General features: G+C 42.1%; 1 protein-coding gene across 1 annotated transcript in view; it reads left to right on the top strand.

The window, feature by feature from the left end:
- Positions 1-16,330, top strand: part of kmt2ca (lysine (K)-specific methyltransferase 2Ca) — a 122,429-nt gene that overhangs the window by 89,013 nt on the left and 17,086 nt on the right. Inside the window, 20 exon segments of the mRNA XM_057328655.1 lie at positions 767-895; positions 2,022-2,141; positions 2,228-2,352; positions 3,331-3,520; positions 4,966-5,064; positions 5,277-5,324; positions 7,260-7,397; positions 7,528-7,560; positions 8,078-8,212; positions 8,424-8,571; positions 8,678-8,904; positions 9,008-9,081; positions 9,184-9,378; positions 10,448-12,268; positions 12,907-13,238; positions 13,323-15,007; positions 15,233-15,344; positions 15,473-15,539; positions 15,623-15,686; positions 15,791-16,023. Of these exon segments, the coding sequence (XP_057184638.1) occupies positions 767-895; positions 2,022-2,141; positions 2,228-2,352; positions 3,331-3,520; positions 4,966-5,064; positions 5,277-5,324; positions 7,260-7,397; positions 7,528-7,560; positions 8,078-8,212; positions 8,424-8,571; positions 8,678-8,904; positions 9,008-9,081; positions 9,184-9,378; positions 10,448-12,268; positions 12,907-13,238; positions 13,323-15,007; positions 15,233-15,344; positions 15,473-15,539; positions 15,623-15,686; positions 15,791-16,023 (5,975 nt within the window).

Raw genomic sequence — 16,330 nt, 5'->3', positions numbered from 1 at the left:
AAGAGAAATGGGGCCACCGATTTAACCCCTCCAGTGCCAGACATCAGTGCAACACATGATCAATAGAGTGATGTCTGAAACACTCCAGCTGCTAGTGATCTGTGTTTAGATGATTGTTAGGAGGATAGATGGATGTTAGCTGGATAGCAGCTTGTATTTCTTTTTACAGGTAGGTCTTATTCCAGAACTATTAAATGTGGTTTTATTTACAACTGACATAGCTTTATAAGTAGTTATGAGCTCTTGACCTTCTCAACTTTATCCAGTAAAATGAAATCATGCAATCGTGTCATACTTTGGACATATTTAATCAAATGTAATGTATTAAATCTTGTTTAGTAGTAAACCTATACATGTAATATTGAGCACATTTTGCGTGCGACTTTGTTTTCATTTATGGCACATAAAATGCTTAGCAGGTCAAATAAAAAAACGTTACATTGCATCAACAGACCCTATAGTAGCATGATAGTTGGTTTCATTTTCTGAAGGTCAGGTGACTTCTTTCCTTTGAGTTTTCAGCCTTATTCTGTACTTGTATGTGGAAAATGTTGTGCGTTTCTTGACAAAACGAATCGTTTGCAGTCATTGCAGTGATCGGGGTAAGTTGGATGCCATTGTAGAAGGTGCCTACTGTTGTTATTGATGATGGTCATAGAAGTCATCTAATAGTTAGCTGTGTTTTACGTTTTAATGCGTGTGTGTCTGGTTTAAAGAATATACCGCCAGCATCTACAATGCTCTGTATTGTTTGGCCGTGTTGCAGAGGGCGACCCAATGGACTGTGATGGGAAATCTGACTCCAGCCCAGAGCGAGAGCACTGCGACGACCACCTGAAAGCAGCCGACGGCAGCGACAGCAACAAGAAGAGGAAGAGGAAGCCGTACAGACCGGGTGAGAGAGAGAGCGAGCGAGCGAGGAGAGAGAGAGAGAGAGAGAGAGAAAGGTGCACTTATCGGAAAGGACAGCTCCACTGGACTGTGAAATAGTGCGGCTGCAAATTCAGAACCTTAAATAGCATCCCACAGTGCTTTGCTCTTTAAAGCTCCTAGCCAGAAGTCCAGAAAGAACATTCTCTCTCGCCGAGCTGTTTTTCTGACATGGAAAGTAATCTCTTTAAAGAAATGTCCTCTTTAAGCACCGTTTCCCATTTCATTTCTCTGGAAACGCAGACGTGCGTGTATTTCCACTGCTGAATCACCACGTCACCGCTGAACTTGCAGCTCAAGTCAGCGTGTATGTGTCCTCTGCATCTTTCATTGACAGGACACAGTTTAGTGGTTTAGTCGGTGAAGCGTCACTATTGCTTTGGGTCAAGAGTTTGTTTCACTCCCTAACCCTACAGTAAGTATGATGTTTAATAGAAAAGTCTTCAAACATCCACAGGACACTAAAATAATGAAAGTCAGTTTTGCACAACCATTAACCTCCTTTTTCTTTAAAACATTGTAGAAATCGGGTTTAATTTTGCTCTTAAAAAGCCCCCTTGTGGATAACTTTCTTAATTATTGTAATTTGACTGATTTCTAAGCTTTTTTATGAAAATGTAGACGCAAATAAAAATTGTGCACTATTTTATTGACTTGAGAAATGTTTTGCCTGAGTAAAATCCCAGTATTCCCTCCTGGAGTGCATCTACAGTATATTTAACTGAAGTAGAATCGGCATTTACACTTTTAAATCAAGTGTCCTTTCTGTCGCCCTCTGGCTGTTTTTGGATTCCTCTGCATCAGGCCGGGTGTGAATGGGGTTGTTGGGCTAGACTCAACTTTTGCGGACCAACCAAAAATAGCCTCACCTGAAATGGTTCCTTTAGGAGCGTAGCCAAGATGAATCACCCCGCTCCCGGCCCAAAGCTCATACGTCATCCTGAATTATGGAGATGAATGTCGAGGTTTCACTCTCAGGATCCCACATTATTAATTCCGGACTGCATCCATCACCCCACGCAGAGGTCCGACAGCTTCGGTTTTTATCTTATGCTGTTTAAATCTATATTAGATTTGTATTTCCCTCACAGGTATCGGTGGGTTCATGGTGCGTCAGAGGAGCAAAGCAGGGCAGGGAAAAGCCAAACGCTCGCTCAGTCGGAAAGACTCCACAAGCTCTTTTGCAGAGAACTTCATGTTGAAGGAGGAAGGTAGGATGTCTTTGTTCATACAGCATGTTTATTCCAGTGGATAATCTGATTTGAGGCCTCATGTTCAGAGTTTATCTTGTCAGCAGTTTGGAATGAACCGGACACTCCCTTGGATGAGACTCCACCCGTAAATGAACCTATGGAAAAGGTGAAAAAGAGATACAGGAAGAAGAAAACCAAACTTGAGGAAGCCTTCCCATCATACCTACAGGTCAATGCCGACAAATGAATATAAATAGCAAAAGGAACAATACATTTATGTTTTAAACCCTCTGTACACTTGCTCTTCTGTTGTAAGTGCAAGGTCCTGTTAGAAGTCACTTCAGATAAAAGTGTTTGCTGCTATCTTATTACTCTGTTTCTACATGTCCGAGTAAATGAATTTGATCTGGGGAATGAGGGGAGATGGTCAAGGCTTTAATGTTCACGGCATGGCTCCTGTAAAGCCCATCACGCCCAGCGTGTGGAGGCAGCGACGCATTAAGTGTAACAGCTGTCACTTAAGCCATTTCTGTTCATCAAAGCTGAAATAAGGTTTAAAGGTGCTCACCAGAGAAATGACTTGAATCAATGATTTAAATTACAGCACATTAGGCTCTTAATGTTTTAACACAGCGGGGAGGTGTGACATTGATAGTTTGGTGCTGCTGGAGTTACACAGATTTGCTTGATCACATCACCCAGCGATGGCCTTTTGACATTTAAAGCAGAAAAAATACAGAAAGAACTGCAAATTCAAGTGTGTGCCATAGCTGGTGTCCTCTCCGACAGCTACTTTTTGACATTATGTGGTCTGTAGTGACTGATTTATTCCCAAACATATGACATTAAATCAGATAATAAAATAAATGGAATAATAAATGCACAGTAGTATTTATTTACTTGTGTATTTACAATCATGCGATATGATGATTTCAATGCTGTTCCAGTGATGTTTAATACTGCGCGGTAGTTACAGTATGTCTTTACAATTTGTTCATATTTGGTGCACACTGTAACTCGTCCTGCATCATTTGTGCTACAGACATGAACGATGTTTCCAAAATAAAAGAATCCCATAGATTTATATAGATATAAGTAATACTTACATTATCTTCAGAAAATGTAAAGGTCTTTGACACAATTTTTGTGCTTGGTGAAGATGTTTTACCCGAGGTTGCACTAACTGGTTTATGTGTGTATGTTACAGGAGGCATTCTTTGGTAGGGAACTCCTGGATAAAAGCAAGCAGACCAAGCTGACCGTGGAAACGGGGCTTGTGGATGAAGAAGCCAATCGATCGGATCGCAAATCCCATAAGAGCAGCTTTCTGGACCCATTATCTGACCCGCTTCTGAGTACCACATCCACTCCAGTCTCATTTAAAGCTGGCCCACTGCGTATGTTCACTTACATCTTTGTGCAGTCTTTGTAAAAAGCTGTTTCTATGACTGAGAAAGTTCTGGCATGAAACTTTAGATGGCGCAGTCCTATAATCTAACCCAATCTGACATAATAACTTGACCACACGGCGCAGCTGATTGGTTCCTTCTGTATCAGCAGCCAATGAGCTTGCTGCTCAACGTTTAAATCTTGGCTAGTGATTGCTGTAGCAGTGCAGCACGCCTCAGAAACCCTCTTCCTTCCCCAGCTCCACTTGTATAGATCGGCTACAAGGTGATCATGTACGGAGGTTATTCATACATGTTATATGTGCAGAAGCAGCATGTTGTGGATGTATTGGCAGTAGCAAGTCTCTGTACTTGCTCCGCCGCAGCAGCGTAGCAGATCTATTCCGGCAAGACCAAATACATTTATATGTTATGTACACTACCATGCCAAACCCTCCGAGAGTTGTCATGACAGAACTTTCTTTATATCTGTCCACGTGCACATATTTGCCAAAGAAATGTGACTTTCTTTGGCGAACACACGCACTCAGTGCTCCCCAAACGTCTTTTGAAGTTTGTACATCTACTGTGAAGTGCCTTTCTTTGTTCGGAGATGAATATTTTTCCTCCCGCTCAGAGCCGTCAGGTTACATTTTCTCCTTCTAGACTGCAGTGAAGTCTGCAGGGAGCTATAATGCACATTATCTCTGTAGCGCTCTCTTCCTCACCCTTCACGTAACTCCAGTGGATTGCATCAGAGACCAAAATCCTGCACCGCTCCATAAGGAGAATAAAAAGATGCACGGTACAAATGAACTCTTGGCCCCGCTTTGTGTCGTGTTCAGTGGTGATTTGCATATGGGGCTGAAGAGCCTGTTCAAACACCTCATTCTTTACCATTCCTCCTTATCCTCAGTTATGTCAATCCTCATTTACACCCGGTCCAGCAGACCTGTGCCTGCAAATGGTTTTCAAACTCAATTTGCCAGCTCTCTGACACTTTTCTCAAGTCAGGGAGGATAGAAAGCTGGCAGTCACGGCACAGGCATTAGAAGGCTTGTGTGTGTTTGTTTAAGGAGAAGTCACAAAGCTATTTGAAGGCCGTCGAGGGCGCTTGTTTGTCCTTGGGGATTTTCATCTCGCACAGAGCGAAGCTTCTCTCTCTCTTCTGCACATGCTATTGTTTAACCCCTTCATAGAGTTTTAATCTTAAAACCGGTTTAGATGTTTTCTCATACAGTACATGCATCTCTATTTTCATTCAGTTTGAGTCCTTTAGATGTGTTTAGATTTTAGAAACTCGATAGATAAATAAATAAATAAAAAGAACATTTTCTTTTTAATCTGGAGAAGTTTTTTTAAACACATTGGTGAAGTATAAAACATTCAATGACAAGAAAAGGTTATTAGTGAGGACGCCAAGGCTCAGAAATCCTTATTTTCTTGATCTTCAGCAAATGTGGATGATCCCTTAGCGGAGCTGGTTCTTCATTCAGATGATGATCTTCTGGGAATGCTGTCGGATGATCTGGTCAAGCCAGGCGCTGAATCAGGTAGTCCTGAGATCTGTCCCTGGCATAGTTTTCCCTTTTCTCGTCACTCTGCGGATGCCCTAACAAGTTTCATCTTCTCACTTGCATTTCACATTTTACCTGGTTTGCAGTTTCTTTTTATCTGTTGTGTCTTTGCATCCCCTATGTTTGCTTGTTGTATTATTTTTGTCATGTTTTAATGATTTAGTTTTATCTGGTTTGGGTTCCTGTAGGTCTTGATTTATGCCCTTTCCAAGTGGACAGTTCCCCCTCTCCGTTCGGTAAGAATCCTGTTGGCACAGCCTTTCTTGGCTGTAGTAGTAGAAGAGTTGTCCTCCTCTCCTGATCTCGTGGCTTTTGAATGAGCCCTCTGACTTTTTGTACTGCCAGTTTCTGCATGTTCCCTTTCCTAACACAAGCGCACTCCTCTACGGCTTACTGCTTTTATCTTTTTACTAACCCCAAACAAACAACCAAGTCTCATGCTGTCTCGCACATTTCTGTAGTGACACCGGAGTAACAACTGAACTTTTCTACCTTATTCGACAACTGTGATTGATTGTAATCTTTGACATTTTACTGGAATTGTTTGGTGAAACTTCACATAATGATTATTTCTAGACATTAGCTGCAGTCTCTTTAGATGGCAAGGACACATTCCTCCCTCTGTGTGGAATGGCCTTGGTGTGTACAGGCTAACAGTTTGTGCCACGTAGGAAAGCACATTCCAAGGTGTTAGAAAAAAGATCATTTATAAACATCTAATATATATTTAAGTATGTAAAGGTTTGGTTTAAGAATATAACGAACAATGACAATACTGCATAGTCCGGAAAAGTGCACATTTAAACCATCAGATAAAATGTTTAAAACCTTGTTTTAGCAGATCTTATTATAGACTGTGAATAAGCAGCCATTAACTATTGTCTCACGCATTCTTGGCTACATTCAGATGTGTTTTTATTAGGGATGCCACAATACTCAATAAAATATTGAACCGTTCGGTACGACCTCCACGGTTCAATACGTGTAAGTGAATTGCGGTTTTCCGGTTCTGCGTTTAAAATTTTCTGTGCGCTTAATTACACTGTGAACTGGCTCTGTCCGTGTTTGTCTGTATGCTGAGATAGATAAACGCATCCCCACGAGTAATATCTAATAGCGAGTAGTGATCGGGCGGTGAAGTGAGACTGCCTGCAACACGAGAAGCAATGTGCTGTTGTCGAGTTTAATGCTGACGAACAGACGCGGGCTGGCTTTATTGTATGCCCGTTGTACTAAAGTGATAATGTCCAAATTTGGCACATCAAGAATGTATTTTTACACTGCATATGAAAGCAGCACGTTTGCGTTGTTCTCAGCACATGCAGAAAGAGCGTCTCTTCCAGCACCACGCCAAAGTCCGTTTAACGAAAGTCATGCCACTCGGCGGCCTTTTGGACAGCTATTTACGTCATAGCAAGAGCTCCTCCAAGCAGCTATTTAGCATTGCATTTCTTCCAATTTATTGCAATGGCAGTGGTGCACCTTGTTAATATATTATCTTTGGCCTTTCCCATTGAGCGCACGTTTACTTCCATTACAGCAATCACAAGTTTTGCATTACGTCATTTTAAATACTCTGATGCGCAACACCTCTTCAAGAAGCTTATTTTACTGGCATGTTGATGAACAGTAAACCAAAAACTGCTGTGAGCTGCCAGTGTAAATCTTTACATTTATTCAATACACCAGGAATTTGGAAGTTGAGTTTTGCTTAAAGATAATAAAATAAGTCTAGTAAAATAAAGACTGTAGTAAAATATCAGTAAAATAGTTTTGTTTCATCATAAGTTTTTACTGTTCTTGTCACATAAGCATAAAACAATGAAAAAACACTTTAATATGCCGAAGCCATCAGAACCGAACCGAACTGAAAACCGAGGTTCGTATTGAACCGTGGGTGAGCTGTATTGTTGCATCCCTAGTTTTTATGATGTAATCACAGAAGATTTAGACCCCGTTTACTCCTGTATTTAACTCTGGCCACTTGCAGTCAGATCACAAAAAACACATCTTATTACCAGGTGTCAACAGGGAGTCGTATCCCTCTCTTAGCAAGCAGTAGTAGAAATGCAGTTGCTTATGAAATATCATTTAGGCTAGAGAATTTTTTTCAATTAAAATTAGTTTGAGACTAGCTGTTTAACCCTCTGTGTCTCTCTGTATCCTGGCAGCTGGTCTGGACATTAGCACAATGTCAGACGATCAGTCAGCGGCTCCTCATTCAGGCCCTGCAAGAGGTCATCGGACATTACAGGAGGAGCCACTGGATGTCATACTGAGTCCTGAGCTGGACAAGATGGTTTCTGATGGTGAGACTCATGGAGTGTTACATATGCTCATTTATAGCATTTTACAAATCTAAATTAAACGTTGAGTAATTTTGTGAAGTGAAATTTTGTGTAAAAGTTGTTTTCTAATTATATATATTTTTACTTGCAGGGGCCATCCTCAGTAAGCTCTACAAAATTCCAGGTTTGTCCTCTTCTTACCATCTTACCATATTCTCACCATACTGTATACTGCACCAGAGCAAAGAGAATTCAATTGAATTTAAATTAAAAAAATGTGTTTACCTTTTCATTTTTTTAAGTCATACTGTACATGTTTTATGTATTAGTTAAGCATTTATGAATTATTAACTGGGGTTTGGAAAGGATATTTCTCAAGGCATCAGTGTGACAAGCCATGCATCAACTACCATATTACTAGTACTAGCATTTCTTATGTATAATGATTTTAAAAGTCCACCAAATGTAAATCCCCACTCTACATTCAGCACAGTCATGTTTGCTTGTTTTTTTTTTAGGTACACATTTTATTTTTTTAAATACTCCATGTATAAATCACACCAAAATGATAAAACCAAATTAAATGGTTACTTATTTTAACATTTACTAAATAATTATAATTGAATCATCTGAGCAAATACTAGCATCTCTGTTATGCTTATTTGTGGTTTGCATTTTTAAACTTTACTGGCTGTGTGTAGAACTGGAAGGTAAAGACGTGGAGGATTTATTCACAGCGGTGCTCAGTCCCAGCACTAGTCAAGCACCTCGACTCCCTCATCCACCAAACACTGTTCCTAATGCACCAGTCCGAGCGGTGGCCCTTCACAATCCAGGTATTCACATCTGTTTAGTCTGCATACATAAACCATACACACATTATTCTGTGTGTGTATCAAATGTAGCTTCTTTCTTTTGTTGCACAAATTGCTTCTATTTTTTTCCCCTACTTTGGAAGTCGCTTTGGATAAAAGCATCTTCTAAATGACTAAATGTAAATGTAGCTCATGTTAGGGAGTACATGTTTCTCCGTGGCTTCATTTGCAGGAGATGGTGCAATGTTCCCACGCATGCCTATGATGAACGGTATGATGGGGCCAAACAGCCACTTTCCTACAAACCCAATGATGTCTGGAGCTGGATTGTCTGGCACATTTTCTCCTCTTCACCGAATGCCTTTTCCAGAAAATGTCAGGTGGGTGACCTTAGGCTTCAGGAAGCACAGATCTGTTTCTGTAAAAAAAACCATTTTAAAATAGTTTTAATAGATGGGTAAGAAAACACTTTGGGTGTCACTACAGGGAGAAGAAATTCAGTCAGACAGGAGGCGATGTGATGGGTCCCTGGACTTCTCCTGTTCCCGTGCCTGGACCAGTCCCTCCACCAGAGGCGGAGACTGACACAATGTCTAATGCTCAGAGGAGCACGCTGAAATGGGAAAAAGAGGAAACACTGGGTGAAATGGCCACTGTAGCACCTGTCCTTTACACCAATATGAACTTCCCCAACCTTCGAGATGAGTTTCCAGGTGAATGGATAGTCCTTAAATGTCTTAAACAGAATATCAACATAAGAGAGAGAAACTAAACATCAACGTAAGAGAGAGAAATTAAACATTTACTTTTTCACAGATTGGGCAACTAGAGTGAAGCAAATTGCAAAGCTATGGAGGAAAGCTAGCTCTCAGGATAGAGCACCGTATGTGGTAAGATACTCTTTCATTAAGCATCATATTGCTGGATGCAGCAGGTGATTTCATGTAGTCTTTTTTTTTTTGAGTAAAAATTCTGGATTTCTCCCCTACTAGCAAAAGGCAAGAGACAACCGAGCAGCCCTACGCATAAACAAAGTTCAGCTGTCTAATGACATGATGAAAATACAGCAACTGCAGGAGCCAGTGGACGCCTTTGATCCCAGCATTCCCATGGACACAGAGCTGATCTTCAAGGACCCGCTCAAGCCCAAGGAGTCTGAGCAGGAGCAAGAGTGGAAGTTGAGACAGGTGATTGACAGCTCGGGGGACAGTTTCAGGGAATATGCTTTATAAGGGAATAAAGCTTTGGCTTTGAGCAAAAAATGGGTTCAACATTCAGTTAACATTTGCAATACTGACTGATAAACTATAAATACTGTATGTAGTAATATCAGTATATAAAAGCATGTGAATTCAATAGAATATGATCTGCTCTCATGAGAATGTTCTCTGCATCTCAGAGATTTATAGAAACAGTAGCTGCGTTTACATGGACACATCGGATTGAATTTAATCAGATTGTGCAATCTGAATGTAGTGTTTACATGAAAGGTAAATTAAGTGATCTGATTGATGTGCGTGTTTACATGACAAACTTCAAATCCGATATAATCTGCTGACATGCGCACACTGATACCCACTAAAACAGTGTTTTAAAGCACATGTTGTGTATATTTTATTTTACAAACGGCACAATTTTTTTTACAGTTTATAAAGGCAGAGTGTCTCGTGCCAATGAAGCACGAGCACATCCGATGCGGTTTTACCATGGTAAAACCATGACAAAACTACCAAGACCCACCAGAGCGTCTGCAGGCAAACAATAATTAAAATAAATGTTTAGCAACGGCTAATACCGAACTTTAGAAGTCAGCATTAACGTGCTTAAAAGGGAACTGAGAAACTGCGGTTAAAAACTCACTCACAGGGAAACAGTTAAGACATTTTAAATGCATAAAAACATTCATGTTCATTTAGAGATGACAAGCATATGGAAAATTTTACCGCTTTGTCAGATCTATGGTTTTTGGTTTCTTTAGCAACAGCTGCTCCGTTCCGTGCGTCATGCCCTTACGTCTGTACGAGCCAGCATCGTCTTTGCACGTATATCCGATGAGCTTGGAAACACAATAGCCAATCAGAGGTCTTTCATAATCTGTTCAACAACGCTCAAAATGATAGCGGGAAATGCTAGTATCGTCACATTTAGTACCGACTGGTACCGAAGTTTGGTATCGTGACAACACTAATTCTAACAGTTATGAATTGTGCAAGGGTGTAATTGACTTGGTTTTTTCTTCTGCTTTTTCTATGGCAGCAAATGAGACAAAAGAGCAAACAACAAGCTAAGATTGAGGCCACTCAGAAGTTAGAACAGGTTAAAAATGAACAACAGCAACTTCAAAAACAGCAGCAACAACAGCAATTCAGCACACCTTCAGTTGCAGACGCTCCTAATAGTGGAAAACAGAGTCCAATAAAAACTCCCACCAGCAGCGGAGGTAATTCTCCTGTGCAAGCATTAACACCCAAGGATGGCGTTACAAGATGCCAAAAGCCTGGAACACCAACATCATCTCCATCTAGATATAATGTGTTTCTGCGTCCTCAACTTCCTCCCCCATCATCCACAGCAAAGACCCCTACCCATGATGCCCAGTGTCCGTCATCTCAGCCTCAGTCTCCTCAAATGTTTTCAACTGAATCCTCTAGTTCCCGCCCCTCTTCACCATGGGATCCTTATGGCAAAATGGTGGGAACCCCCCGGCCACCGTCTGGGTCTAGCACGCCTCGCAGAGGTTCAGTGTCTGATGGCCAGGAGCGGAATTGGCCCTCACCAGCCCATGAATCTTTTGGGTCTCCAACATCCTCCAGCTCTGACCCATATGCAAAGCCTCCAGACACGCCTCGACCATCAGACCCATTTGTGAAACCTATGGGTCCGTCCAGACCTGGACCAGTATCAGAGCAGCAACAAGGGCGGATCGGTAATGTAACACCAGGTGACAATTTCTCCAGAGCAGGCCAAAGATCTGAAGCATACCTGCGCATGGCTCATAACCGAATGGTCCTCTCTGACCCTTACTCTAGGCCGCTGTTAACACCCGTTCCAGGAAGTAATGAGTCTGGATCTGTGCCGCTGTTCAAAACACCCATGCCTCCTGAGTCACAACAAGACTCATTCAGCTCAGCACAGCAAGGTTTTAGAATAGTGTCATCTGAAACTTTCCCTCAAGTTCAACAGTCGGATCCTTACGCACATCAGCCTCTCACACCTCATCCATCAATGGGAGATGGTTTCAGCAATGAGGGCAGAATGATGCTTCCAACACAAGGGAATCCCTTCGCCCAAGCATTATCCATAAGCAGACAGCGGGATCCGTATGCACAGGTGCCATCTACACCTAGACCAGGTTACACTCAGCAGATGCCTGACCCATATGCTCAACCTCCCAGTACTCCACGACCCCATGATCCATATGCTCAGATGCCTGGTACCCCAAGACCACACTCTGATCCTTACCCAGTGACACCATCCACACCTAGAACTGCAGCAATGAATCAGTTTTCACAGCCTAACAGTCGCAGACAATCTCCATCTCATGCTATTGATCCCTATGCACAAATGCCGGGTACCCCGAGGCCTTCTCCCGGCAAGAGATACCCTAAATCCCCAGGGACTCAGAGAACCCCAGATCCCTACTTGCAGCCTCCTGGAACTCCTCGACCGGTTCATACTGACCCATATTCCCAAGCCCCCGGTATGCCGTGTCCAGGGGCTGGCCCAGAGGCCTTCTCCAGACTGATTCCCAGAGAAAACCTCATGTCTCATCAAACAGACCCATTTGGCCATCAAACAGACCCATTTGGCCATCTAACCCAAAGCAGGATGCTGGACCCATTTGCTCGACCATCTGCCCCTGGTTCTCAAACACCAAAACATCCTGGGATCATCCTGCCACAGACAAACCCTAACCAGACACCTGTTCATGATCCGTTTGAACAAGCTCCATTAACTCCATGTTCACAAACAGGAGAAAGATTGTCACGTGATGTTTCAGCAAACACTGGCAACGCTTCAGATTCACAGAACATAATGCAGCCACCACTTGGAGACACAGAAGAGAAAATCAAACAGGTCTGAATACATACTCAGAAAATACACTGTAATAATAGAAAATAAATAGCTTTCCTGTGGCTCAGTGGTTGCAATGCCAAGGTCATGGGTTCGATCCCAGGGGATTGCACATAGTCAGAAACAAAAATGTATAATACAATGCAATGTAAGTCGCTTTGGATAAAAGCGTCTGCCAAATGCATAAATGTAAACTAGGGATATACTGGTGGGCCTGTATTGTTTAATACTATTTATTTTTTATTATGTACCGTAATCACACCACAAGTTACCACAAGTACTTGCCAGTTCAAGTGAAAATTATAAAATCATTAATTAATCATGTAAACAGTAATAAAATAAAAAATGGAATTGGGCAAATAAATATAGCATAAAAGCATAAACGGTGCTTTGTTATTGTTTTACTGTACATTTTCTTTATCTGTTAAGATGCTGTCACTGTGCAGATAATCAACACGTTACAAACTGTTTGTGTACTTAAGAGAAAACTGATTGTGTTTGCATAAATTATACAGGATGCAAAAAAAATTGACTTTTTGTTAATTTGACGTTTGCAGAATTGTGAAAAACTGGAGGGACTGTTCTATTTAACTTCAGTCTTGTACATGTCACTTATTGTGTACTGTTTTTGCTCCTTTTAGCGCCAAAAACTACGGCAGTTAATTCTCAAACAGCAGAAGGAGAAAAGTGCCATTAGACAGGAAAAGGGACTCCAGGAGGCAGCAGCTACAACCGCACCTGGGACTCCACGGCATTGGTCGCAGGATGATGCTGGGGCTAAAAATGATATTTTTGGTAGACCCCCACCCCCATATCCAGGGACTATGAGCTCTTCACCGATGCAGGCTGGACGAAGATTTCCTGGAACTTTTCTTGGAGATCAGCGAGGTCCCTCGCCTGATGAACTCCATTGCTCTCAACCACCATTCCCCAGGGACCTGAACAACATGGCAATGAGACCCCAAGGACAGAGGTAAGTGTTCCTCTTCTCATCCGTTGTGCTATCAAACAGGTGCATACACATTTCATGCTAAAGCTCTCTTTAAACTCTTCCTAGGTTTGGATTTCATACTGGACCTCCAAGCCAAGATCAGTTCCTCCGGAACAAGATGCAAGGTGGCACGATTGTTGACAGTGTTTCACCACACATGAGAAGACCAATGGGGAGTAATCATCAGATGTGTATTCCCCAGAATTTTCCACCACGTGGCCCTCAAATGCATCAACACAATATAATGGGTCAACCATTCATTGAGCTCCGTCACAGAGCTCCTGAAAACAGAGTCAGAATACCTTTTGGGCCACATAATGTTTTGGATCATACTAATCATTCTCAGATACCCCCTAATGGCTTCATGGGTGGCCAGAATATGGCATTTTCTGGAAACCAAGGTCCCAGAATGATGGATCCTATGTTTGGTCACTCTCAACAAGGATCAATCAGTCATCTGCAGACGCTGACCAATTTGGAGAATCGACATCATCTGATAAATACCTCAGCAATTACAACACAACTACAGATTCCATTAGTAGCACAGCTTAGCCATTCAGTCAGTAATGGTTCGGTCACTCCATCTCAGCCGCAGCTACTCCCTGTGACGGCCTCTGGTCCATCAGAGGAAATGTCATTGTCTTGTAGTGATGGTATTGAGGGAAAACTGGACCCAGATGATTCTGCTGTGAAGGACCTTGATGATGTTGAGGTCAAAGACTTGGTGGATGAAGATCTGGACAACCTGAACCTCGACACCGATGATGGCAAAGACATAGACCTGGAAACAAATGACCTTCATCTCGATGATCTTCTGGAATCTGGGAAGTTTGATCTCATTGCTTATGCAGATCCTGAGCTGAACCTCGAGGACAAAAAAGATATGTTTAATGAAGAGCTGGATTTGAGTGATTCCATTGATGACCACGGGGAAACTTCAGATCTTCAGAAGAGTGTGTCTGAAAAAAGAAGTGCCGGATGTGGAGATGTGTCGTTGGCTCAACCTCAATCAGAGGATGAACATTCCATTGTTGTCAAATTAGAGAAGAATCTGTCGAATGAGGGTAATCCTCAGCCTGACAGAATGGTGAAAACAGAGTTACATCAAGCTTTAATATCCAACCAAGAGGCATCTCTGATGGGAAGCTCTGTGGATGAGCATCAACCTATGAGTAGTAAAGGTGGTCAAGATGATGTCTCTGATCTTTTTGAGGAGTCTTGTGCTGGTGCACATCCTAGGTCTGCTCCAGTACTGTCTAACATCAAGGAGAAACTGGAAGACAGTAGATGTGGATCCATAGTTTCTCCTCTCCAAGATGACCGAAGCGTCCAGACAAACATCGGTTTGGGGATGCTACAAGGACAATCTCAAGATCTGGTGCATAGGGTTGACCCATCTGTAACTCAAGCAGTACTGTTTGGTAACCCAACTATGATGCAGTCAGGAAACCAGCAGATGCCTCTTCAAGGGTTTGGATCTTCACAAGGCCAGCAAGTGGATCTGAACCTGCCAATGTTTAGCGGTTCCCATCCTGTTAACCCAACTCAACAGGGCATGTTCACTTCTGGATCTGTCGGGACAGAAGCTTCTCAAGTGCACCAGAATCAACTGCACAGACCTCTTCTGTTAGACGAACAGCCTCTGCTTCTGCAAGATCTGTTAGATCAAGAGAGACAAGAGCAACAACAACAGAGGCAGATGCAGGTCATGATTTGCCAACGCTCCAATGACCCTTTTTTCCCGAACTCTGGTAAGCCTAAACACTAATGTTTTGATGTACAATTCCAGTGAAAGTGGATGAATTTCAAGTATCTCACATGCATTCTGCCTGAAAGACTATATCCTACATACATACTTTAAGTACATTAGACTGTAGTGATATACAAATGACCAGATGCCAGGATGGTATTCGTAATATTTTTTATTATTTATTGGAAGATGATGACATTGAACTCAAATGAAATGACTTTTTTAGATTTTGACACCATTACTGACCCAATCATGAAGGCAAAGATGGTGGCTCTAAAGGGGATCAACAAAGTCATGGTACAGAACAGTATGGGCATGGCTCCCATGATGATGAACAGGTAAACTATGATAATTAGCTTTCCTAAGCAAACACAAGTTACTGCCCTTAATTGTATTTGAGTTGTCTCTGAACATGACACATGAATTCATGTCTTCACATTAATCCCCGTGCTTTTGTTTTTGGCAGAATGCAACAGGTGCCTGGAACACATGGCCCAGATCCAACTGGTTTCTCTCAACATTTTTTTGGACCGGTAGATGCTAAGGTTTTTTATTTGAATATTTTCTTACCAGAAATAAACCTGTCCTAAAGGCAAATATTACCATTTCTTTTTAGGATGGGAAGATGCCACCACAGATTACAAGGCCCAATCCCCCTAACTTTGGACCGGGGTTTGTCAGTAAGTGTTTGAGTAGATTTCAGTTTTAGTAATCACTAAGCAGATGTTTACCAGCAAGTGTAACTTTACTCTCAGAGTTAAGTCAGTGAATGTTTATCCTCCAGACGAATCACAGAGGAAACAGTATGAGGAGTGGCTTCAAGAAACACAACAGCTTCTTCAGATGCAGCAGAAATTTCTAGAGGACCAAATTGGGGCCAACAGGAAATCTAAAAAGGCCCTCTCGGCAAAACAGCGGACAGCAAAAAAAGCTGGGCGGGAGTTCCCAGAGGAAGATGCAGAACAGCTGAAACATGTGACTGAACAGCAGAGTGTGGTTCAAAAGCAGCTGGAACAGGTAAAGTAGCTATTTAGAGACGGTTGATTGCTTTATCAGATACCTGTCTGGTTTATGCCACTGTTTGAGGGTGTTTTCACACCTGCCGTTTGTTCCGAAACCTGGCACCCTTGACCAACAGACCAATGCACCAGTTTGTATATGATGGGTAATGATGTACATTGCCTAAACGGGTGATTTGCAAATATGGTTGGACGAACAGTATCTCTCCAAAACCTAAAAAATACAGACATTTACGAGGTGTTTAGCAAGCGTTTCAAAGAGTGTTGCCATGTGAAAGCGTTGTAACAATTTAATCCCTGTTACG

The sequence above is a fragment of the Triplophysa rosa genome, unplaced genomic scaffold (assembly GCF_024868665.1).
Source record: "Triplophysa rosa unplaced genomic scaffold, Trosa_1v2 scaffold62_ERROPOS344091, whole genome shotgun sequence".
NCBI lineage: Eukaryota > Metazoa > Chordata > Actinopteri > Cypriniformes > Nemacheilidae > Triplophysa > Triplophysa rosa.
Note: the sequence above shows the minus strand (reverse complement) of the source record. Positions and strands in the feature narration are given on the sequence as shown.